At 42.8% G+C, this 26,598-nt stretch overlaps 1 protein-coding gene and 1 long non-coding RNA gene across 9 annotated transcripts in view; one reads left to right on the plus strand and one right to left on the minus strand.

Moving 5' to 3' along the window:
- Positions 1-892: 892 nt before the first annotated feature.
- On the minus strand, positions 893-2,586 carry LOC118234759. Its single transcript, XR_004766712.1, has 3 exons — positions 2,472-2,586; positions 1,341-1,468; positions 893-1,081 (listed from the first exon to the last, which is right to left on the minus strand). It is a non-coding gene; the product is annotated as an uncharacterized LOC118234759 (long non-coding RNA).
- A 17,211-nt stretch (positions 2,587-19,797) lies between these two features.
- LOC118234587 (chondroitin sulfate proteoglycan 5-like) overlaps positions 19,798-26,598 on the plus strand; it is a 30,541-nt gene continuing 23,740 nt past the window's right edge. For 4 of the 8 annotated variants that reach the window (XM_035431220.1, XM_035431225.1, XM_035431223.1 and 1 more), the window contains exon 1: positions 19,799-20,519. In XM_035431220.1, coding sequence (XP_035287111.1) covers positions 20,423-20,519 — 97 coding nt within the window. In that variant the 5' untranslated portion in view covers positions 19,799-20,422. Of the gene's footprint in view, positions 20,520-26,598 lie in introns of all 8 variants that reach the window. The other 4 variants (XM_035431221.1, XM_035431226.1, XM_035431222.1 and 1 more) reach the window with 2 other exon arrangements.

Genomic DNA, 26,598 nt, shown 5'->3' on the forward strand with positions numbered 1-26,598 from the left:
TTCCCCAGATGTTTTCACAAGTAGAGCTGTCTTGGTGTTACAACCTAGCCTGTCATGGTCCTGTGTTCCTGTCTGTGTTTCCCTTGTTGGGCCGCCAGATGGCGGCACTTCTGTTTTGTGTCCTGCTCCCCCCCTGTTAATTGTATGATTGTTTCAATTGTCTCGTTATCCCATCATTGTTCCCACCTGTGTCTTATCCTCTCCTTCTGGTTTGATTGTTTTTTGAGTTCACCTGTGTCTTGTTACCCCTGTCTATTTAAGTTCTCTCTTCCCTTGACTCGGGTGCTGGTTCCTTGTGTTTGTTTTCGATGTATGGTCAGACCATTTATACCTGCCTGCGTTATTTTTACCTGCTTGTGTTTGTTCTGACTTATGTTTTGTTTCTGACCGAATATACCTGCCTGTGTTTTGTTTGACCTGTCCTTGTGCTCTGTTTGACCTGCCCTTGTCCTCTACCTGCCTGTGTTCTGCCCTGCCCATGTTTGTGAGTTCCTCTTGTTTTCTGTTTTATTTAGATATTTTTTGAGTTGGTGTTTTTGCCCTTCGTGTCCTTTTCTGTTCCCTGTTTGTTTGCCCTGTAAGTAAAGTCTTTGTTAATTTTCCCCTTTTTGAGTTTCGTGTTTTTTTTTTTTTCCGCTCTGCGCCTGGGTCCTAGCACCCGTACCGTTTCACTAGCCACAGCCAGACGCAACCTACAGGGTCCAAGTTAAACTATGCGGTTGTTCCCTGCACTTGGACCGGTACTTCTCTCTAGGGTTTTCGACTCACTTGTTCCTGGTTATGGTTATACACTTAGTTGTACATCGCTCTGGATAAGAGCATCTGCCAAATGCCTGTAATGTAATGTAAAGACACAGATATGAAATAGTAAAGTATAATGATATTTATTTGCCATAAATGAACCCAAACCAATCTAGTATTCATTATAAACGACAAGTATTGCAGTCAACTGTCAGTCGTGGAGGCTCCAGCCAGAGGCAGAGAGAGAACAAGGTCAGGTCACAGCCGCCTTCATGATCTCTTCCAGAGGTGCCGCCTTGTATTTATTGATCGTTGCCTGACGATGCCTCACGGCGGCCACCTACAAGTACAGGTAAACAGACAACAGTCAGGGTAACAGGGACGTAAAATTTAGGGAATGTATTCATGACTGATTCCTGTGCTTTTTGGGACAATTTCATTTGAAAATGAAAATATTACAGTATTTCTGTAGAGACTGGTTATAGTACAGGCTTATCTGAAAAGCGAAAACACTCACATGTTTTGCCTATTGTAATTTTTCTAAAGTGAACAGCGATGGTGTGTATTCATGTTTCATACTCAGAAAGAGAGAAACGTACCCTTCTTGTACAGATACATTCCCAAGATGACTGCTATACCTGTTACACCTAAGGTGATGATGGCTGTAGGTGAAATACAAGCTGACGCAGCTACCACCGTTTTCACAACTGTAGATTTAGAAGCTGTACTGTAACACAAAAAGGCAAAATATTTTAACGCAATAAATAAATATAAATATAAATATATAAATCATAGCTAAAACTGTTTATAAACAGTTTATTGGATTTCCATTTTCTAGCAAGTGGTATGCAAAATTTAGGGCACATATGATGAAATTACAAATATTTTCTTGATTTTCAAAATGAAAAGTCAGTACAACCTCAGTAGGGGATGAACTTATAAATGGCATATCTCTATCATTTTCAATTCACAATTTATTTTCTGAATTTAACAGATTGCAAAAAATGAGGTAAATGTAGAATGTCCAATAGTTTGGACACCCTTTCAGCCAGTATATAATAACACCCCCTGTGGAAGAATTCGCAGCTTTAAAACACTTCCTGTAGCCAGCTAAGTATCTTGCTATTCTTTCGGAATGCTTTCGGAATTTTCCACACTCTTCCTTGCAGGACCATTCTAGTTTAGAAGTATTTAGGTTTTCTTGCATGCACTGCTTGTTTGAAATCTCTGTGTAGATTTTTAATTGAATTCAAGTCTGGGGAATGTGAAGAGCATTCCAAAACCTTAATCTTTTGTTTCTTTAAGTGGATCATGGTTGAATTGGACCCTTGTCATGTTGAAATAACTAAAATTCCGCTTTGGTTTCTTTACAAAATTTACATTTTTATTTTGTAAAGCAAGCAAGATTTTCCTTTGAAATGTAGAACATTTACTGCTGTTGAATATTATAGGACACAAATAACTTGCAAGAAAAATGGCCTTCTTGAAAATCCAAAATATTGAAATCAAGATTGTTTCGGAAAGTAAGCCAAAATGCAAAACATCATGCATATTATAATACATAACATTGGTTATTTGTCCTGTTTGCTTAACTATCTGCTGAGAACCGAATGACATTACTGAAATGTTTACCTACATTGCAATATAATACTGCAGGAACATTTTTAAAAACAATTACATTTTCTTCATAATGTAGTATTGCTCTGTTACTTGGTAAGTTAAATACTCACAGTTCCAGAGTCATCTTGTATTGTGTTGGATCAGTTTGTTGTATTATTATTCACAGCGTCCTTTTATGTGCTGGTTGAAAACCCTGTTTATTATAATGTGAGCTTTTGATTCTGGTTTCACTTCTACCTGCATGACAAAGAGTATGATAATATACGACACACCTACTTAAATAAAGGGAGGTTCTTATTTATGTACAGACAGTACACTGTTTTGTATCATCTGTTTAGTTCTGCTTGTGTGAGGTTCACATTTGCTTTTAGTTTCATTATAACCTCTACTGACAATAACAACAACGCTGACAACGCCTGACAGTGACACCTCAAAGTGTCAAAGTGTTTTTATTTGTCAAGTGCACAGTATAACACAGGTCATTCTGAGCAAAGAAATTCTTGTGACATGGCAGGCAGCAACTACGTAGAAGCAAGAGCAAAATATCGAAAATATCTAAAATATATCAAAGAAATATCACACATAATAAAAATACACATAATATTAAACATAGTGTTAAATATTAACAGCAAATAAGTACCAGCCTGTACAGATGGGGGATATGGACAGTGGGAATAGGAGTATTAAATATTTAAATATTAACCATATATAAAGTGCAGGAGTGCTGATGAATGTGTGCATAAGATTGTACATTGAACGTACATAGCATACACAGGAGGACATGTGATCAATGTGATCCCAGAGATTAATGTTGCTGGTTGAGAAGCCTGATGGCCTGAGGGAAAAAACTGTTTGTGAGTCTGGTCGTCCGTGCCCGGATGCTCCGGAAGCGTCTGCCAGACAGCAGCAGTGAGAACAGACCACAGCCTGGGTGGCTGAAGTCTTTTATGATTTTCTGTGCTTTCCTGAGGCATCGTGGAATCGTGGAACACCTGAGGAATGTTTGACAATAATTACTAGATCAACCCAGAACTCGGCAGAAATGCAGAGCAGTCACACCTGCTGCGTGCAGAAGTGACTTTGTTACTTCCTGAACCTGTACTTGGTATGGACCATAGACCGTATAAAAATATATCATAAGAAAAACACGTTTTCAACGTACAAAAACGCCAAGTTACGGTACTACAAACAATATAGGCTATCTTGCCTCACCGAAATTACATAAGATGTATTCCAAAGCAATGCTACCCAATATTTCCTCAATTCTTTCAAGGTCGCAACTTGTGTGCCCTTCTATCCTGCTCCGTTGTCTGATTTCGTGGAGATGCACTTTTAGTGTTTGTAAGATTTATAAGGTATTTTGATAGGCTTATCTGCAGGTGGGAATCCTCTTTGCTGTTTTTCAAAGCTAGAACCGGAAAACTTGATAGTAGAGAATAGGAGCAGACGCATATGTCCCAGCAGGCTTTGCATAGGCTATGGGAAAATAACAACAGTGTGAGATAAATTAGGATGAAATTATGAAATTGCGTAGTTGAAACAATATGTTTTTAGCAGAATGGGCATGTAGGTGAAGGTTGACATGATCACAGACTATAGTGCAAAGTAAATGAAGTGACCTTGAGCGATCTTAGTATCCTTATCGAATGGTGTAGCCTATATAACAGTCGATAAGAAATATTAGCCATTAAAGTGGAGGGTTAAGTAACGTGAAATTGCACTGATGTGCTTTTCTCATGTTCAGCAGTAGTAGTTATAATTATGAGTGAGTCATGATTTCAAATGTAATGGTTTAATGGGGAGTTGCAGAACGTACATATGTAGTAATAGTTTGTATGTGGCTAGAGAGAGAACAGGGCGAGGTGACATGAATGTAGAAACGTGGCGTTTGCTGATAAGAAGGTTTTGTACGGTAGCCAAGTGAAGAAATATAGTTAGTAGAAATGGCAGAGTGGTGAACTGGTGTAACTTTTTAATAAAAGGAATACATTTGCCATCATGAAATGCATATGGGTGGCCGTGAGTGAGTTTTGGTAAAGCAAATATAAGCGTAAGAAAACGTTAGTGTTAAAGAGGAAATTATTTGCCTGAGGGCGATAATTTCAACCGGAAGTTTACCAGTCTGTGACTTTGTTAGCGCAGCACCATGACATGGCTATGCAATGCGTGAAATATCATTAGCAAACCTGCCCGTGGTTTTAAAGAAGAGCACAGGCCAGTAAGCACAGAAGAGCTCCCATTGAATCCATATGGGTTTGCAATATTGTAGCCGGTTAATAACTGAATGTGCAGAAGGTACGTCATAATGCAGTGTATATGTTAGGTGAACAGCGGGTAGATATGGTGCAAAAGCAATAATTGATAAGTAGTAGACAATTATTAGTGAGGGTCGAAGCAGGTTAAAGAAACATATTCCTAGCTGGGCTTGAACCTAGGACCCCGTTCCCAAGAATGTAACCTTGCCCAGTAGGCCACAGCAGACTAGCTGTTTAAACAGGAAATGTTTCTGAATAAAAAGGTATGGGTATTTTGCGTGTGTATGCGAGTTTTTGATTGGGTCGTGTAGGTGAAGATTTGGCTGGTGTCGGTAAAATGTCCAATGGGGAGACATGTTGTTAGTGGGATTGGCGGCAGGAAAAATAAGAAGAAGAAGAAGAAGAATGAGAAGAAGAAGAAGGAGAAAATGCTAAATCCCCTTAGTTTGGGGCTTTATTGTGTGGACATGTGAAGTTGTTTATGAATTCTGTCTGTTGAAATGGGGTGAGAATGTACAGAATTTAATGTTTTTAAGGGCTGAGTGTCTGTGGCTGTTGTGGTTATTTCTGTGGGGAACCCTGAAAAGTGCCAAACTCTCGGTGCTGTATAGGTATGAGGCATACCCCCGCCAAGGCGTAACTTGGCGGGATGGCATACCTGCCATCCCAATTTCGCTGTTGTACTGAGTTTATCTTTATAGATATCCAAGTGTAACTGCAGTTTTGTTTTTCTCCGTTGACGCTCTGCCTCGCGACATTCTCTTTTTAGCTGTCTTATTTTTTCACCGTTCCTCCCTGGAGCTTTGCCGGACACTGTCTTTGTTTTCAATGGTGCAGTAATGACAATAATTTCCCTTAGTTTAGAATTAAAATTGTTCATTAAATCATCACAGGAGGAAGACAAAACAGGGAGAGATGAATTTGCTACATAATTCATGAAAGTTTCAGAAGCCCCAGAATTTAGGTAGCGCCTTTTGATTACATGCTTTATGTTTACATGGTTTATAGCCAATATGACATCAAAGAATATGCAGTAATGGTCAGACATAGCTACATCAAGGACAGAGGTAATACTAACACCCAGGTCCTTGGTAATGACCAGGTCCAGAGTGTGGGCTTGTTTATGAGTAGGTCCAGAGACATGTTGGGTAAAGTCAAAGGAATCTAAAAGGTTGTTAAAATCGTTTTTGAGTCAGATGGATTATCAATGGATTATTTTAGGGAATGGAGTAAAGGATTCGTGTCCCTGAAAGCAAGTGAAATGCCCACCACTAGATAGAATGGAACTGCTCACTTAACCCGAAAATCCAGCTCAGTGCTATTTCATTCAGATATTAAATAAAACCCATAGAAACAGAATTAAAATAGATCAATTTATATTGTAATTTATATCTCAAAATAATTTGTTAGTTTGCTTGTGTTTCATTGTTTTTCTGTGTAATCATTACAGGAAGTTGAATAAATCACCAAGTAAAATGCAGTACACTACATTTATAACTTGAGCAGGAACGCACAGCATAGAATTAACAAAAGCAGACATCCGTTAGCTGTGGAAGCTCCAACCAGAGGCAGAGAGCGCGAGCGAGTTCAGGTCTCAGTCGTCTTAATCTCTTCTAGTGGTGCCGCTGATCTAATCACCTACAGGTAAACAGACGAGAGTCAGGGACGTAATACTTGGGGAATGTATTAATGACTGCCTCTTATGATTTTTGGGACTATTTCCTCCTAAAAGAAAAATGTTTAGTGTTTCTGTAAAGACTTGTTGCAGCACAGGAATATTAGAAATGTGAATACACTATTGCATGGTTTGCGTAAGTCTACTTTCTAAAGTGAGCAGTGGCATCGTACTTGCAAGTTTCATATCCAGAGAGAGAAACCTACCCCGATTGATTATAATCAACAAGACTCCCACAACAACTAAAGCAGCTAAAGGTGTCATCTTAAGCGACAATGTCAATCCGCCAACCACAACTGTAATTTCCACTCTGTAAAACAAGAAAGAAAATAGGCATTATTCTCAAAACTATAGTTAAATTCTTCATACTTCTGTTCTTAATAAAAGTTCCCACAAAAAAACAAACGTGGGTTCCATGAAACATACGCAGACCTTCAATTTTGTACATATCCCAGGTGCATCAGAGGATGAGTTCCAATTGTTTGTAAATTTAATGTGCGTGCCTGTTAATTTTGTTTTGCATACAGAAACACCCTAGCAGTTCCATAAAAGTGTGTGCAAACGTCAGTCATTCATGGCTTTCTGCAAACGTGTCTGTGGCTCATATGCGTGATGCTGAAGGCTGGTTTACACTGCATAGTTTGCATGATTTGCGTTGTGTGACATTTGCAAACAGGCAGAGCCTTTGTACTTATACGGCATGTTGTACAGATACCGGTTGTTTGTTTAAAATTCCTGAACTATACAGCTCACCGCACATGACCCTGTGGAGTGACGTTTGGCGATAACCAACCAATCATCATCTATGCAGCATATGCGGTTACTGGTTGCTATGTAGGGTGTGTCCCAATACTCAAAGCCCCGGTCCCAATTCACCTCCAAAACATTCCCCCTCTGTTTTGAGTTACGCTTAATAAGGGTCACTCCTAAACAAGGCCTGGCATCGAAGCGATGGGGAGCATAAAAAGCATTATTTGTGTGGGACACGCTTTTGGTCCTTTTAAGCCAGCACTTTAATTTCCTCATTACTAAGGGAATGTCGGAAGGCCGAACAGCCACTATCCTCACTGAAATTTGGCTCACCCAGTTCTGGGAGAACCCTCGTACAAGGAAGGCAACTATTGTGAACGTGCAAAATGAGTATGTGCAGTGTATGTGCAGAATACCAAAATACTAGCAGTGAGTGGAGGTGCTCAGTGAAGAGAAAATGCGTGCATATGTGAAAATATGAGCGTGCATGTTTGTGCCCATCAGTATGCGTGTGTGTGTGTGTGTGTGTGTAAAATACTAGCATGCATGCTTGTGTGTGTGTATGTGTGTGTGTGTGTGTGTAAAATACTAGCATGCATGCTTGTGTGCGTGTGAAATGCTAGCATGCATGACTGTTCATATCAGTGAGTGTGTGTGTGTGTGTGTGTGTGTGTGTGTGTAAAATACTAGCGTGCATGATTGTTCATATCAGTGTGTGTGTGTGTGTGTGTGTGTGTGTGTGTAAAATACTAGCGTGCATGATTGTGTGTATCAGTGTGTGTGTAAAATACTAGCATACATGGTTGTAGGTACCAGTGCACATATTTTCTGTGTGTGCGTATGAGTGCATATGTTGTGTGCATGTTTTCCCTCTTGTCTTTATTAATACGGCAGTATGCAATCTTGAGAGCCCCGAAGGAGGCATGAGGGGCTAATTAACAAGATAGAGATGATGGGCGCTGATGTGCGTTGCCTCCAGGCTGGCCTGGAGTTTGGCTCCATTCCTCCTCATCTTCCTCTCTCCCTCCCTACCACCTTCCTATTTTACTCCCTCTCTTTCCTTCCTGTCCCCATAGATGTCAGTGCTCCCTTCTCTCCTCACCTTACTAATGTCCTTCATTGTGAGGTCAGCTTCCTAGTGTCTTTTATTTTGTTTAAAATCTTGGAGAAAAAAAAGCCATGAATTCTCCTCTGTTCTCAGAGCCATGCACTGTGATTGATTCATACAGATTGGTCAGGTGGCTGCACCAAGGCTGTGCCAGAAATGAATAATTCCCTGAAGTCTGATCGAGGCTGCCCTTGTCTTCCATATCTGCCTCTCTGTGCTTAATCCAACTCCGAGAAGGTCTTGCAGGAAGGGCACTTACCTGCTTTAAATGACATTCCGACTGTCTGCAATACTTTCACGTGACTGCACGCCATTTTGTGACCCGCCATGTTCTCCCATTACATGGTCACACTGTGCAGCATGTTGAACATGACTGACAGCCTATTGTGGAAACTTGCCTACAGGTACATCCATGGCAGTGGAAATGTGTTTAAGGACACTGTCGGTAAATCATGCGGATGGATGTGATGTCATCTAATTTTGGATCAAGGCAGAGCCAGAGAGGAAGATTCCTTGCAGCCTTGCATTTAGTGCTGTATTGGTTCATTTTTACTGTGTTGTTTTAGTTTATTATTTTCAACTGGGATCCTGTGAGGGCGAAGAATGAAATTGCATGTTGTCTTTCTCTCAATGCAAATAAATTTGCTAGTGAAATCCAGATAGACATTTCCCTGTGTCCAGCCGGTCCAGCCACTGTGTCTCCCCCAGTGGTATGTTCCAGCATGTGAAAAACCCTAACTATAGAGCTGTTATGCAAACAATTTTGCCCATGGGAGAAGAGCTTCTGTTCTTCGAATGGATTCCTAATTAATTACAGCTTCATTATCGCCCCCCGGGGCCCCTGGGAAGCTTCCTGGATGAGCTAGACACCCTGCTCAGCTCCTTCCCTGAGGACGGCACCCCGCTGATCCTCCTCGGAGATTTTAACATCCACCTAGAAGCCTCCCAGTCTGCTGCCTTCCTACCACTACTTCACTCCTTTGACCTCTCCCTACAACACTCTCCTCCAACCCACAAGGCAGGCAACCTCCTAGACCTGATCTTCCTGAGGACCTGCTCCAGCTCCAATCTTACGGTTACCCCCCTGCATACGTCTGACCATCATTTCATCTCCTTCTCCCTCCCCCTCTCTCCACACCCTCCCTCTCCCCCTCCCATCCCCACTGTCACTGTCCGCCGTAACCTCCGCTCCCTATCACCCTCTTCTCTTGCTCACAGAGTGACTGCCTCCCTCCCCACTCTTCAATCATTTTCCAAGCTCCCCACTAACTCTGCATCCTCCACCCTGACGTCATCTCTCTCCTCAGCACTCGACTCCCTATGCCCCTTCGTCCCTAGGCCAGCACGTTCATCCCCTCCCAGTCCATGGATGTCTGACATCCTGCGCACCTCCAGGGCCACCCTCCGCGCTGCTGAGAGGAAGTGGGCCAAATCCAGGGACCCATCTGACCTCTCAGCCTATCAGTCTCTCCTGAAAGAGTTCTCTTCTTCTGTCACTGCCGCTAAGGCAAAATTCTACCAAACCAAAATTCATAACTCCATTTCTAACCCTCGTCAACTTTTCTCTATTTTCTCTTCTCTCCTCAGCGTGCCACCTCCTCCACCCCAGTCTTCCTTCACTGCAGATGACTTTGCAGCATTCTTTGACGAAAAGATTGCAGACATCCGCACCTCCTTTGCCCCCTCTGCGTCCTCCGCCCCCTCTGCGTCCTCCGCCCCCTCTGCGTCCTCCGCCCCCTCTGCGTCCTCCGCCCCCTCTGCGTCCTCCGCCCCCTCTGCGTCCTCCGCCCCCTCTGCGTCCTCCGCCGCCTGTTTCTCCACATTTTCTCTCCTCTCAGACACTGAAGTCTCCCAGCTTCTGCTCACCCACCGCCCTACCACCTGCGCCCTCGACCCTATCCCCTCATCTCTCCTTCAAGCAATCACACCAGACATCCTCCCTTTTGTCGCCTCCCTCGTGAACTCATCCCTATCTTCTGGATGTTTCCCCTCATCCTTCAAGAAGGCCCACATCACCCCGCTGCTGAAGAAACCCACACTAGATCCTTCAGTCATTCAGAACTACCGCCCGGTATCTCTCCTCCCTTTCCTATCCAAAACACTCGAACGTGCTGCATCTAACCAGCTCTCTGCTTATTTCTCTGAGAACAACCTGCTTGATCCCCACCAGTCTGGCTTCAGGCCTGGCCACTCGACTGAGACTGCACTCCTCTCGGTCAGTGAGTCACTCCATGCCGCACGAGCAGCCTCCCTCTCCTCTGTCCTGATTCTCCTAGACCTCTCCGCTGCATTTGACACTGTGGACCACTCTACCCTCCTGTCCTCCCTGGCAGCAACAGGGATCCGCGGCACAGTCCTTGACTGGATTGAGTCCTACCTCTCTGACCGCTCCTTCCAGGTTGCCTGGGCGGGTAAGGTATCACCACCCCGTCCCCTCACCACCGGAGTTCCCCAGGGCTCAGTCCTTGGTCCCCTTCTCTTCTCCATGTACACCAGATCCCTTGGCCCTGTAATATCTGCCCATGGCTTGTCCTATCATTCCTATGCCGACGACACGCAACTCTTTCTCTCCTTCTCCCCATCGGACACACAGGTCCCCGCCCGCATCTCCGCTTGCCTGAGGGACATACAGAGCTGGATGGACAATCACCACCTGAAGCTCAACCCGGGAAAGACGGAGCTAATCTTTATTCCTGCTCTATCCTCTCCCCTCCTCGACTTTTCCATTTCCTTAGGGGACACCGTAGTGACATCATCACCCTGCGCCAAGAATCTCGGAGTGATGATGGACAACAGGCTGTCCCTCTCCAACAACATTGCAGCAGTAACCCGGGCATGCAGATTTTTCCTATACAACATCCGCAGAATCTGCCCCTTTCTCACCACCTACTCAACCCAGCTCCTGGTCCAAGCAATGGTTCTATCCCGCCTGGACTACTGCAACTCTCTTCTGGCTGGACTACCGGCATCTGCCACCAGACCCCTGCAGCTCATTCAGAATGCTGCGGCTCGTCTGGTCTTCAACCTCCCCAGACACTCCCACGTAACTCCCCTGCTCACTACCCTCCACTGGCTGCCTGTTATAGCTCGCATCAAATTCAAAACATTGGTTCTAGCATACCAGGCAGTCAAGGGATCAGCCCCAGCATACCTTCAAAAGATATTCAAACCCTACATGCCAGCCAGATCCCTCCGTTCTGCTACCTCAGGACGCCTAGCACCTCCCCCTCTTCGCACCTGCACTTCCAGAACACGTCTCCTCTCTGTTCTGGCCCCACGATGGTGGAATGACCTCCCTGTGGAGGTCAGAACAGCTGAGACTGTGACCCATTTCAAACGACGACTGAAGACCCACCTCTTCAGGCTGCACCTCTCCCCATCCCTTCCCCCCCTGTAAATGACTAAACTTAGGGTTGTAACTAGGCAGCTGTTTAATAGGTGACTTAGTTGATGCGCCAGTCTTAACGACTACTTGTATTTTTATTTATTTTTATTTTTCCATAGATTGCGTTGTTGCCGTTCTCGTTGTTAGTGTTAATCAGTTTAACCACCAGGGTCCAGGTTGAACTATGCGGTTGTTCCCTGTACTTGGACCGGTACTTCTCTCTAGGGGTTTCGTCATACTTGTTCCTGGTTATGGTTATACACTTTGTTGTACGTCGCTCTGGATAAGAGCGTCTGCCAAATGCCTGTAATGTAATGTAATGTAATGTAATTAAAACGAGAATCTACAAATCACCAGGCCATCATTTACAGTGGGCCCCATCAGACGTGTGCCAAAAGTATGAATTTCTGCAGAGTCCTTGTGCCAGGGGCAGCCATTGTGTTTGGGTGAGTTGCATGAGGAGCATACAGTGGCATGAAAAAGTATTTACCCTCTTCCTGATTTCCTTTATTAGACAAAGGGAACCTGAGTAAGCACAAAACATATTTAAAATTATTATTTCAAACACCCAAGGAAAAGCAATTGCCCCCTTAAACTTAATAACTGCTTGCAACACCATTAGCAGAATAACTACATTATATTATATTACAGGCATTTAGCAGACACTCTTACAACTTACTTACACAACTTTTTGCATAGCATTTACATTGCCTCTATTTATACAGCTGGATATATACTGAAGCAATGCAGGTTAATTACCTTCCTCAAGGGTACAACGGCAGTGTCCTACCCGGGAATCGAACCACTGGCCTTTAGGTTACAAGACTAGCTCCTTACACATTATACACTGCTGCCCCTGCAACCAAACTCCAATCAAACACTTCCTATAATTTTATATCTTTCACATCACTGTAGAGAAAGTTTAGCTGCTCAACTTTGCAGAACTGCTTTAATTCAGGCAAATTAGAAGGGTTTTTGTTTCTTTTCAATCATTCAGATGTGGAGGCTTGGGGATCATCCAGGTGCTTTTTTTGTAAACGTTCTGAATCAGTGATCTTATACATGTCTCGGGGCATTTGGGGTAGATTGTCCCCACTTTTCATGGGATAGGCATCCCATGATGTGCACATCGGTTAATGCAAGTAGGATGCAAGGATACACAGAGATAATTCATGAACTAATTTTGTGCAAGTCATGAAAAATTCGTAGTAGTGCTCTGTCGCTAGCTAAACTTGAACTCTCTCTGAATGTCTGTCTCCAGTCACTCACTCACATTTCATACAAAATGACCAAGAGTGCAGTTCTCCTGAGACTCCTCATTTGTTTTTATTTCAGTACCGCTATATTATTCCCATCTAACAGGTAGCCACGATAGGTTGGTTTTCTCTGTGGAACACTGTGTTCTTCATGGTTTTTTAAAGTTTCAGTGGAAGTGAATAATTTCAATGGCTATAATCTCCCACAGACAAGAAATAAAACCCAAGAATGAGAAATGCTCTGGAACCTCAAAGCTCACGACTGTGAAATGGTTCTGCTTAACTGATCGATTGGTTGCCTTTGGGAATATTTATTTGTCAGTGATCCGTACCTAAATGGCATTTTTCTGTAATACCATGTATGTAATTGATTGGTAGATTACCTTGCTGCCATGCCACTGCTGCTCATTAAAAAACCATCGCCCAGGGAATATAGAATAATTATATTTTTTTGGTAGTATAGTTTGGATCACACATAATTGTATGCAATGAAATCTAATCCTGCTGCCACAACGATAAAAAAAAACAAAAAAAAAACTGCCGACTGAACAAAGTTGCGAGAAGACCAAAGCAATTCTATCAAATCAGTACTTTCAGGAAACATGCAATGACTTTCTTCTTTGCCCACCCATCACTAGAAATGGCCATGGCCAGTGTTTCTCCAGATTTTGGAGAAACACTGCAGCACAAGTGACAGCTACATTAATGCCTCATGCTGGGCAGAATTTTAAAAGATGGGAGAGGTGTGAAAGACTGAACAATCGGTGAGCATCGTAGATGCCTCTGGAAGTTACATAGCATTCTAATGGATCAGGAACTGTATACACACACACACACACACACACACACACACGCACACACACAGAAAGACAGAGGATTGTTACTGAGTGTAATGACCGGGAGTGAGAGAAAGAATAAAATGGAAATGGTATTTGTGTGTGGTAGGGACACAGTGTGAGGGGGATGGGAGTGGGGGTGGGGGTGGATGCACAAACATTTTATTTCTGCTCTGTTTGGCAGTGCACGAGCATGTGTTCCACTGACACAGCGCAGAGCTGGGAATAGCAACACTGCACAGACAGTGCTTAAATAAAGAGCGGAGGAGCTGAAAGAAAGCCCTCATACTCACACATTCTGTGGGTCAGGTCAATCTATTTTAGGACTGAAACAACTCACTGCATATTTCTGTACAATTCTCAGTATTCCAACTCAATTTTTCAAAGAGGCGAGAGGATAGAAGAGAGTAAACCTTGGGGGTAGAGTGACAGGACAGCGGCCATTTGGATGGAAATTATCTGCTGTTTTTTTCAGTGGGTTGTCTGCTTTGCTCTTCTGTGCTCTTCTGGAATGCAAAGGGCTTTTTTAAGGACAGTTTCATGTTCCATGCTTACGGTGTGACCTGTTTGGCTGGCAGGGCCTATTGAAATGTTATCTTCGATGTTTCGGTCACCTGAGAGCAAAACTATCTCTTACCGATAGCCAATCAGGTATCTTTTTGGGTGTTAGTTAGTGTTATTTATGAGTAGGGAAGTTCCATGAGCTAAACATAACCCAAACTGCAGTCGTACATTCAGTTATGTGATTTATTTGATTAATTAATGATTGATAATATATTGTACATGAAAACTTTCACTGACAGTTATATACATATTCCTAACATAAACACCCAGACCCTGATCAGAAAACATATTCTGCTTATAGTACTGAATAGACAGTTTCCGCTGAGCCGAAAGAAGTTGTTTCCTGAGTCGTTTCAGTCGGCTTGAGACACTGATTGTGTGCAGCATCTAAAGAGGGACAGAAAGGCTTGATCCCAGGCTCTGTCACCCACCATCCATCAGATACGGACTGACCCTGTTGTTGTGTGAACTTCCAGTGGTGAAGGGGGTGAGGTTGAATGGGAAACAATTGCTTTTCCACAGCCGGGGCTCCCTCACCAGGCACAGCAAAGCCACTGCGACTCTGGCTAGTCAGTGCCTGCAGGTTGTCTAATTGTGTGCGAAAAAGTGCCATGCAGGCCACTGTAGAGGGTAGGAATGAAAACAGGCTGACCAGATGCACTAACTTCAAAACAATTTAGTGGCACCAGAGGAAAGAGACAGAGCCCGAATGGAGGCAAGTACGTGAGGAGCCTTTGTGGTGTTGACAGTATTTGCCTGCCTGTTTAAAATGACTCTGTTTCGTTTGATGAATTCCAGGCCTGTAAGAGAGAATCATTACAGCCAAACACATCTTCTTTCATATGTACAGAAATAGAACTGAATAATACCACATATAATTTAGCTGTCTCTGTAAAGTTATTTCTCTGCAAAAGATCATTTACGGTGTCTGAAACCATTTTGTAAGTTTGGCCAGGAAGGACATGCTTAGCTTTATCCTGTTTTTTTCTTTGGTCCTCTTTTTTCCCCTTCCCTTTCCCACCAACAGATGAGAGACATCCGTAAAATAATTATGGCACTGTTAATGTTTTCTCTTCTTTATGTAATGACATATTTTGGAAGATTTGGATTTATAATTGTTTATCTGTTTTAATGAGCTTTGTTGATGATGAACTGTACTGTTGTTGTGGAAGCTTAAAGATGAGATTTTGAACTAATCCTTGTTGTTGACTGTTCTTCTCATTCAAAATTGTATAAAACTGGATGTTTTATTGAGGTGATGCCACTGTCAGCTGAGGAAATATGAGTGAGAGGAAGTGAGAGGCGGTGAACGAGGGAGAGCTGAAAATGTATAATTAAGCGTGTGCAAAGTAAATGACTTAAATCTCTTACATATGAATGAAATGATCCATTATTCATTAATATGCAGGATGTGTCTCTGCAAAAGTTCCAGATTTCCTGAAATGCTCCATCAAAGCCCCCGTTGTATAGAACACAAGTGTAGTAAGTATCCATTTCCAGGTCAATGGATTCTTTTCATCTTTCGTGAAGAGAAAAGGGAGAGAGCGAGAGAAGGGAAATCAAAAGGAGACCTGAATACGGCCATGATGGATGCGTGTGAGTGTGTGTGTGTGTGTGTGTGTGTTTGGTCAGTGCTGTATGTGTGTGTGTGTGTGTTTGGTCAGTGCTGTGTGTGTGTGTTAGTGCATGTGTGTGTGTGTGTTTGGTCAGTGCTGTGTGTATGTGTGTGTGTGTGTGTGTTTGGTCAGTGCTGTGTCCAAAGCAGCTGGCTGCCCAGGGGCTGCCCTGAGTCCATTGTGTGGGTGTATTTCTTGGGACTGCATGTCCTGAGGAGCACAGTTCTGGATATGGCCACTAGGGGGCTCTATTCCACATCTCGTTCCGTGTTTCTCAGACAAGAGGAATCCAAAGCTCCGACTGACTCAACCTATGAAGCAGCTTTTAAGAGAAACACATCAGCAGTGTTAACCTTCCCTTTGTGATCATGGCACCACATTGCTGGAAAGGTCTTAAAATACCATCCATGCATCTTCTGTCACATCCCACAATGACACACTGTCCATGCAATATTACAAACTATTCATAGTAACCATACACTAATGTTGCGGGAATGTAATATGCTGCCTTGGGGTCGTTTCCTTATTTTCCTGCCCGATGATTGCTCAACTTGGCGTAGACCACAGCCGATAAACTGAAACATGTGGCTCTACAAATGTTTCGAGCAAGGCCCACTGTTAACAAATGGATAAAGGCTGAATGTATTCAGCTTTGTGATTCTGTTTCATTTTGGAGTTCAGTTATCTACACAACTCCACATTACATAGGCTGTGCACCTGTATTGTTACATTTGTAACTGCTTTTTAAGTACATATTATGTAAGCACATCTTATACAACAAATTACTTTATTGAAAATCTTGAAAAAGTACTGACATAAATGCTGTTAATACCTTCAGTATTCAAACATATTACATAAACACAATGGCACTGTAGTGAAGAGTAACCTGATGTTGTCTAACAGTACAGAAAAGTAAAACACGACTATAAAATTAAGGAGTGAAAATGGGTGAAAGGCAGCTGTGATTAACAGTGCATAAAGTACAAAGGGGGAGCCAAGATTTGTAGCGCGCTCTTCCTGGTGATGGCTGTAAAACATGTGGAAACACTAAATGCTCTGCGACGTGTGAACAGAGTTTCTTTTCTTCTGGATTCCGCCGTTTCCCTGTTTTCACAGGTTACAGGTAGTGTGCCTTACAACCAAGGAAAGTCTAATGAAAGAACAGGGCAGTGTTTCCAGTTGAGCTGCTGGCTGCACTGCTCAGTGTTCCAGAAGGGGAGACCCTTCACAATGCCCCCCCCCCCACTCACACACACTCAGGAGGCTTGGACATCCAGCCCTGCAGTACTGCCTGTGAGCGCCTGCTTCTCGCCTGTTTTTATTAAAGTCTAAGGTTTTGAATGAAGCAGGCTTCTGGTCACTTGGTTCATTCAAAATCTGGTCACATCTGGTTCTACTCTTTAGCATTTATTACAGACATATACCCTCTGGAAGAAAATATATACTGCATCTCTATCATAAAGAGCCAAAACAGCTTATTTAGCTTCAATTAAAAGCAGAGGTTATTATGAATGAAATATTAAAATGAATGTAATAATAAACACAAGTAAACCCCATAACAAACCATTTTCATTTTTGATTCATGAAAGACTGTGAAGCACATTGATTGTACTGAATGAATCTGTGAAGCCACAACACAGGTGTCCTCTGCAGACCTCAATCCCATTTTCCCCTCACCTGGGTGTGTCGCTCATGGGTAAAGAGCTTGAGTGTGCGCCGTACCCCTTGATCCTCTATGCAAGAACCAGTACAAATGAACCTGCCATGCCGTGGTTGCTGTCAGTCAGAAGCTGTTAAGGTAATTACATAGCCCAGCAGACTGTATCTGCTGCCTCAGCATACTGGCCAGTTCCACGCTGCGGTTGCCATAGGCCTGGGGACACCACACCACTCCAGGCCTTGACTGAGCACTTGACCACTGGACCACCGAAGGGTCAATGGGATGAGACGTCCGCCTCGTGCTCACCACTGAGGGTGAAAATGGGGGCAGTCTGCGGTAAAACAATGAATACAATGCTCTTGTATTTGCCAGACTGCAATTAGCGGGGTTACAGTATGAATGTCCAAAGTCTCTGTCTACTCAACCCATCCGCTAGGCATGAATAATGCAGCTGGTGAAAGGAAATGTAAACCAAACATTTTAGGACATTTCTTTAAAAAGTAAGCACTTGATTAATTTTTTTAGTTTGTTACAAAGTTGATGACAAAGAGCATTGCCATTAGATCTTAAAAGCATTGCATGACTTAGAAGCATCATACTGTGATGAAAGCAGGGAAATTTGAATAAGCTGTGATATCAGGAGCTCCAGATTCAAAGAAAACATCCACTATGTTCTCAAAGAGAAAGGTGCCATACATAACAATAATGTCTGCCTGAACCAGTTACAGTCAGCAAGCAATGAGGTGTACAGTGACCAGGATGTCACAACCAACCACCAAGAACACTCTGCTATCACCTGGGAAGAAACGGAAAACTCAGATTGTGTCATTTTTCTACTTCAGAAAATGTCACTACTTTTAGCAGAGACAGTGTAGATTCAGTGGGTTCTAAAACCACCCTTCTCTGAATAAATACACAACTGAGGTCTTGGGAAAGGTTTGTAAAATGACATTCCTGTTGTGAGGGATCTCCTTGGCGGCTCTGTGTATTTTGAGTGTATAGGTGCTTGTGTGCATGTGCGTGCCCCTTTGTGTGAATGACAATGTGGTCACGGTTCCAGAGCTGCCCCTCCCCCCAGTATGGGGAGCACAGGGGTGTGGGGGCCCCTATTTCATACGCTTTACAGCCACCGTCCCCCAAAGAGCTGGGTGAGCTGGGAGTGTGGGAACAGCACTTCACTGCGGGCTCAGGATCTGTAGAGGGAGAGAGAGGGGATGGGAGAAGGAGGAGCAAGCTGGGGGACAGGGGGTGGGGACAGGAGGCAGGGTATTGCTCAAAGAGTTTGGCGTTAGGATTCATAAACGCAACAACAGGTGGGACTACAATGAACTATCTGGCTTGCTCAGACCAATAAAAATTTTCTGCCATTCACAGAAAAACTGAATAATTGTATCCAATCACGGATTGCCCAGGCTAGCTTTACTCGTGTTGTGGATTCATGAAGCCTCACACTCACTGTGGCAGGGTAAGAAGTAGCCATATACATCTGAACTACAACAATGCATCTCCTGTGGCTCCCCTCCTTAACACAGAAAGCCTGTGAGATTACAGCATGGGTCAGGATGGGTTTCTACCCATAGGCTCTACTATTGGTCAAAACATCCCCATAAACAGATAATACAGCCACCTGCCTCTTGTCTGGATCAGGGGGTCTACTGTCCAATTTGATCCCCCTAAAGAGGATTAGTGCCCGCCATCCTGCTGGAGGTCTGTACCAACTGTACACACCCTATTGGCCTGCATCCGTGTCACATACACCCCATCATTCACCTCCCAGACTCTCTACAGCACTGGAAACCTGCTGTATAGCGCACACAGCATCCCCTGCAGTGAAGTGGGAATTGTATTGGGTTTCTGTGTTAGGCAAGCAAATTTTGTTTTCGGAAAGCTACAAAGACTACTTGGAATAGATTACAAAACGCAATGTGCATTGGCATTTTGAGGTTTTGAAAACCGAGATAAGATGGCCTATCAATAACATTGACTTTTTACATTTTCACTCAAAGTAATGTTTATATTCATTGGATACTTTTGAAAGTCCGGCTACGAAGCAAGCACAATACTCAGGTGTAGTCTAGCACACGGAATTATTGCCTATGAGAAACTTTGAGAGATCTGAGAGACTTGTTGATCTCAAGAGGTTTACTATGTTCAATTTTGGTATAGCAATTGCAATCTGGAGTGGACAAATATGAACACCCTTCATTCATAGGTAAGTTGAAGGATGAGGTAACATTCCAATTCAATGAAAAGTACCCCTAACCCCTCCATGAACGCACCGCAAGCACAATACCATAGAACCGCAAACCCAAGGAAACACACATGCGCGCGCCCGAACACAGACCTGCACATATTGCACACACACACGGACAGATTGAAAACTGATCATTGCGATGCTACCGCAGATGAGCTTTACAACACGATCGAGCGCAAAGCCGAGCGTGCGCACAAGAGGGATCCAATAGGCTCAATTGCAATATATTGTAAGAAGAAAAAATAAGCAGGGTGGGGGAGAGAGAAATCATTTCCCCCTCACATACACAGTGAGCATATCGAAAAGCGGGAGAGGCGATTTGCTGTTTTTTTAAGCATTGAGGCAATCAGGCTGATTCGACAACTGCCGCTGGAGGCTCTCCGTGCGTTTTGTGCTAGACAACGTCTGTACGCGTAGGACTTTCTGCCGGCTGTAGTTACTCTGGTAGCAATGGGACCGTAGCAGACAGACTTAATGCGAATTAAAAGCCGAAGTAACTAAGCACAAAAAACAAGTCGAGAAACACGGAGTAACCATGGGGAAGCGAAGAGGAAATTTATAACTTGAAAAAAAAAAAACTCTGGAAGGATTTATCATTTGGATTATTTATACGTCATTGTAACATAGAAGTTAGAAATAGTTATTTCCCATTTAAAGGATTTTTTTTCTTTTTTACGTTTTGGCATATTGCTACATGCAAGTATGGACGTCAGGGAGACAAGATTTAATACAGGATGCTGGAGACTGGTGATGCTGTCCAGCTTTCTCCTTCTGCACTGGCTTCCTTTGTGTGCACATGGTAAGGAAATACGCTTTATTCGTCTACTCTGTGAAAAAATATCTATAAGCATAAACAGAATGAGAGCTGAAACCCAGCAAATCCAGCAGCCCTTTGTTGTTGCTGCTTTAGTGACATGGAGCTCCGTAATGACAAGAGTAACCTACAGCGAGGACGCGGGCTTGAAGTAGGTTAAACGCCGTATAGAGATTTGAAGACCATTTCAGGATGTGATATTTGTTTTAAACATGCAATTAAAATGAAACGGAGACTGTAAATACATGCACGTTCGTCGTTCCTTGAAATAGCGTATCGATATATATCCTGGAATTCAAGCGCTGCTGGAATAACTTATTTTACACGCCACTATTACTCAGATTCACATTCCCCAGTTGACTGGCAGAGGTGCGTTTTCTAAACGGTATTACGATCCCATCACTTTTCCACCCACAACCTGGCGCGCAGCTTTGTAGGCGGGAGCGGGGAAAAGAGGTAATTGTGGCTAGTTGATGTGCACTGATTGCTCCCCCGAAGCAGCTGCACCCTCTCTATAGCAATGCCGGGGCGAAACAATAGCAGGATTAGGGCCGCGGCGCTTCGTTGAATTATTCATGCCTTTATCCACACTGACATTCCCACACACTCTTACACGGGCTTCCATGAAGCGCCTTTGCTAGGAGTGTCGTATAACAAAAAAAAAAAAAAAAAAAAAAAAAACTCGCTGTCCACCATTGTCTCCAGCCGGACACATTGGTTCGCTCCATGGTGTTACAGTTCACCAGAACAGTTTTTGCATCCATTGTTGGCTCTAAATTGCAATGTGTGCATTTGCAAATATGAATTTAATTACTATTTTAAAACTTATTTCATCGTATTTTGTTGAAAGAATTACCGAATCGATGCCTATTGCTGGTTCAAAGACGCATATGCGACCTCTGTCTACTCCAAGTGGTAGCTGTTTAATTTCTGTCTGTCAGTGGCGTTTCACCGATGCGTTCAGCCAGCCAGCCAGCCAGCCAGCCATCGCATAATGAGGAATGGCAGAATCTGAATGACATCTCCTATCTTGCATTTCGACAATTGTTCTTGTGTCTCTGAGTAATATTCCTGCTGCAATATGTAATATTTAGACTTTAACACAACGAATAGTTACCATCTACCCGAGCACACTGACGATGTGCTCATTGCATCTCACCGAGTTCCTTTCAGATCCAACCAACTCTTGATCCCATTCTTTCATATTGCCTCCCAACAACAGTAAGTGGCTAACTCGTTACGGTTCTGTAACATACAGTGTCCATCTGTAGAATTGAACCTGCGTAAAGACGGAGGACACATTTTTGTAATGAAATGTTCCTTTTGGTAAAATCCAGTTACTACCCTCACTCCAGCATTCGAGTTCGGGTGCGGTAATTGTGTAATGCACTACAAACTAGAAGCACCACGGCCACAGTTCCAAAGAGATTCAATGAGGTTGACTGTGATTTTTATTTAATCTCTGATCAAATCCAAATATCTAACCAATAGTTGCCCTACCGTCCTTACGTCAACCGACCACGTAATATTATTCGCCATTTTCGCCATTAGGCCTACGACATTTTATGGATTACCAATTTGGTGTAGATTTTACTGCCTTATTTCAAGGAGTATTTCACTAAAACATGCGTGCTGACAGCTGCATTCCTCATAACGATTTATAGTTTTATACGTGTTTATATTTCGACAGTCCCATCTAATCTATAAAAAAACAAGTTTCTGGCTGAATGAGTAATTGAACAAATGCATGTGGTATAACTGTTCGCCAAGATTGGTTTGTATTAACACGAATGTGTATATTCAAGTAGGCTACTGCTGCTGTTGCTGATGCTGCTACTACTACTACTAGTACTAATAACATTTTCTTATTGATATATGAATTATATGTATTAATTATATGTTAATTGTACACACAGTATATAGCACAAGTTCATCTCAAAGTGATTTGCAGTGAAGGGTGACAATCCATCAATATGTGGCAGCCACATAGGTGATGCACAGCGGCCATTTTGCACCACAATGGCCACCACAAATAAGCTGATGCGAAGGAGGGATTGATTAGACCAGTTATACTGGGGGATGATGATGATTAAGTGCCTAGAATTAAGTGAACCTATTTGGGGTTTGGCCAAGACACCAGTTAACTCAGTGGTGGCGCCAGCCCATGAAATGCTGCATCTTTGGAAAGCAGGGCAATTCAAAATCTGCGTTTTACACTAATTCACTGGCGTACTGATAAAATGGCTATTTTTGCCATAATATGCCAACTCACAATATTGCCACAATAAATGTATGTCGTTCATAATTTCATTATGACACTTGGAACAGACGCAGGATGAAATGTTAATGTTTTGCTTTCCAATCAAAACAAATTTTCTACAGATCTGTGAATCCCATTTACAGATTTTTTGAATCCGTTCAATATATTTATGAAACCATTTTCAGATTTGTGAGTCCATTCTACAGATTTGTGAAACCGTTTACAGATTTGTGAATCCATTCTACGTATTTGTGACCTTTGCTACGAAAATACCCCGGTATGGCTTGTGGAGGAGATAATGTATCACAAACTAATTTGGAATGCACTACAATACAAAGATGACACGCACAGAAAACAAATCAAATGCGTTATATAAAATTTAAAAAAAAAAAAGCTAGAGCATGAGATCTCGTTTTGGAATTTTCATTCGAATTAAGCACTTTCTCTTTGAATCTAGCAACGCTACCAACGGTTGTGTAAATATGATCTATAAACAACACAAATGTCAGACACAGAAGACGATTGGCTCAAAGAAACAGGAGTAATTATTTTGTTGTGGTTCAAGTCTAGGTAATTGCCCATTGTAATCTTAGAAAAGACCTCAGAATATCTGCATTTATAGTACGCAGTATATTTTTTCTTGCATTTTGGCTTTTTTTCTGCATAAAAAACACATAATACTGCGTTAATGCAACCACTGTAATGCCTCTGCTAATTTTATTAAGAAACTTTAAAGACTACAGTAAAATGCATGGGTTTAGTGTCTCATCCAAGATACAACCTTCTACTGTTTGTAGCACACAACACTGAGCCAGGGCATTGCCTTGTCTTTTGTGCTTGACCCAGAGGGAAGACTGCCTTCTTACTGACCTACCAACAGACTAATTCTAGCTGCATCCTGGTTTTGCCTACAAACAGGGTGGCATAGCAACAATTGGAGCACATGGTGACACCCCTGCTGAGCAGGTAGCATTTATTCAACCAACTTTCCATATTTGGACAAGGAAAGTATGCAGACTAGGCTTCATGCACAGTAAGCAGGATTTGATTCTCAAGTGTAGCACATCTCTCATCATTCAAATAAGGCTGCTCTGCATTTAAATCTGCTCCCAGAAAATTAATTTGTGCCTTAACTATATTCATGCATGAAGAATTCATTCGCCATTTTCATAACATTCCTGTGACATTATAGGAATCAAGTGACCGATTGTGTATGTTAATCTCAATTTCAACTGAATGAAGTTGTCACAGATGTTTTTCACAAACTTATATTTTTAATGTATGATCTCTTGCAGTAGTCTTATTCATATGCCGTTTAGTGACAGATTCTGGAGGTATATGACACAAGTCATGTACCAGATTTAAGCAAAGTGAAGGTTGCACAGCTACACTCAGGTGAATTGCTCAAATGCAGGCTTATATTCCTATGGACATGTGTTTCTGTTATCAAAGTAACACCACATTTCACATGGTTTTTCTTTTGTTTAGATTTTACATCCAACCATTGGACACCTGTCATTCCTGGGGCTCTCTCTCTCATTTCCTCTTGCTCTTTAGTTGCACATCCAGTTAAGGTGTTCATGTGTAGTAAAGTGGTCTGTCCTGTGGCCTGACTGAGGGCCAGGCTCGTGCTCACTTTGTATTTATGAATTCAAGTGAGATGATCCACAAACAAAGATAACGTAGCCCAAATTGGGCAGGTTTAAGTCAGCAGGCTAACCTTTGCCTCATTGCACAACACCTGTCTGTCAACCCCCTCGTGCCCTTTGGTTTGAGAGAATAAGCGAGAAATCAAAAGGGGACATACTCCAGTTTTACCTTCAAACTCCATAGCCAGCTGACTTGTGACTGCCCAGCCTTACATGGTATGAGCCGATGATGTCACTCTCGCTGTACAATCCTCCAGTTCTGTCGCTGTGGTAACGTATCTGGCAGCTCACAGAGTGAGAAAGAAGTGCTGCAAAATGCTGTCTTTTTGCGCACAGTCCTCTGAATGGAGGAGGTAGAAGTGATGTGGCAGGGCTACTGTCATGATTTCACACTCCAAATTTGGGTATAAATTGAAATAAATTCTCATATTGCTACCTTCTTTACTGCATTAGGCTATGCGTCATACTTAATACGCATTTTACTGACACATCACAGATTGCCACCTGCAGAACTGGGGCAGATACACCAGAGGTGATACACCACAACTGAAATTGGGGAATTGTAGTATGTGTCACTATCTCAGGATTTTGCCTGAAGCCACTGACATTGTCTGGTTCATGAGTTATTTGTAAAGGCCGGTATCTGCAGACAGATTAAATATGCCCTAATGCATTTGCCACAGTTCAATAAATTCCTTGTTTCCCACTTCGGTACAGTGCGTGTTTCTGGTTTGGTGCTCTTTTCTTTTACAATGTATCCTTATTGTGTGGCTTGCTGTCTGATGTTTTACTCTAGGAGAAAGATTAACAACCTTAAGGAAAATAAGTTTTTTTAATACTCACGGTGCATCTTTAACAGATGTTTTTCATTGGCCGTTAGCTGTCCCTCACTGCTTCTGAAACCAGAAACTGCAGGCATCAGTTTCAAGGAAGCTTTATGCCCATTCAGTGTACAAGAGCTCTTGAGGTTGTCTGGGTAGGATATGATTTCAGAATGCATCCACTCGCAAAGAATCAGGACAAACTCACTAAAGACTAAATGGACGGAAATTCCATTGAAATGAAGGAACACAGTGATGCTTTTGCTATTACTTAGCATGGGAAGAATTGGACTGGCATATACATTCACAGAGATAGTCCAAAGCAGGGGTCCTCAGTCTTATCCAGAAAGAACCAGTGTGGGTGCAGGCTTTTGTTCCAACTGAGCAGTTACACACCTGATTCTACTAATCAACCACTAGAGTAGTCTTTGCTAAGGACCCTGATTAATAGAATCAGGTGTGTCACTGCTTGGCTGGAACAAAAGCCTGCACCCACACCGGCCATTTCTAGATAAGATTGAGGACCTCTGATCCAAAGCTTTGTCACCACACAAAAACTGCTGCACACAAGAGGAGGCCAATCAGCACTGAACATTTGCAGTAACACTTTTGCATGCCAAAGAGTAGCCAATCTTATAGCTGAGGATTCCTCGGTAATGCACTCTCTACGCCCCACAAACCAGTCACGCATATCCAGAGCAGCATGAATTAATGAAGCACTCTCTGTGGTTGTTATGTCAACCACTGAACTAAATTTACTCTCAGCCGTTATGAATCAAATTATGTAGTTTCTGTACCATGTAGAGTCCTTGGTTGGTTGGTTGCTGGAGATGGTAGGTGTTTTTTTCTGGGTTCAGTTGAAAAACCAAGGCAATTTACGTTGAATTAACCAGTTTATGTCCCGTTGGCATAATGCTCCCAGTTTTTTATTAACCCCCTGGCTCCTTTTGCTAGAAGAAGACCATGATATAAAAGCAGTTCTTCTGAATTGACCAGATTTATACTGTTTCCGATTGATCCCGCAGCGTCTGAGACAGGAAGGTAGCTGCACACTTCCGTCTTTCTTTTTACAATCAGTCTGACATTGGGGAGATAACAGCATTCTCTCTCTCTCTCTCTCTCTCTACACACACTCTCACTATCTGTCTCTCTCACTCCCTTTTCTCTCCCCATTGTTATCCTCTCTCCCTTTCTCACTTCTCTCCCCACCTCCCTCTCTCTCCTACCCTCTCTCCCCCCCTCTCTCTCTGTCTCTCTCTCCCTCTCTTTCCTCCCCTCTCTCTCTCTCCCTCCCTCCCTCTCTCTCTCCCCTCTCCCTCCCTCCCTCTTTCTCT

The sequence above is a fragment of the Anguilla anguilla genome, chromosome 8 (genome assembly GCF_013347855.1).
Source record: "Anguilla anguilla isolate fAngAng1 chromosome 8, fAngAng1.pri, whole genome shotgun sequence".
Classification (NCBI taxonomy): Eukaryota; Metazoa; Chordata; class Actinopteri; order Anguilliformes; family Anguillidae; genus Anguilla; species Anguilla anguilla.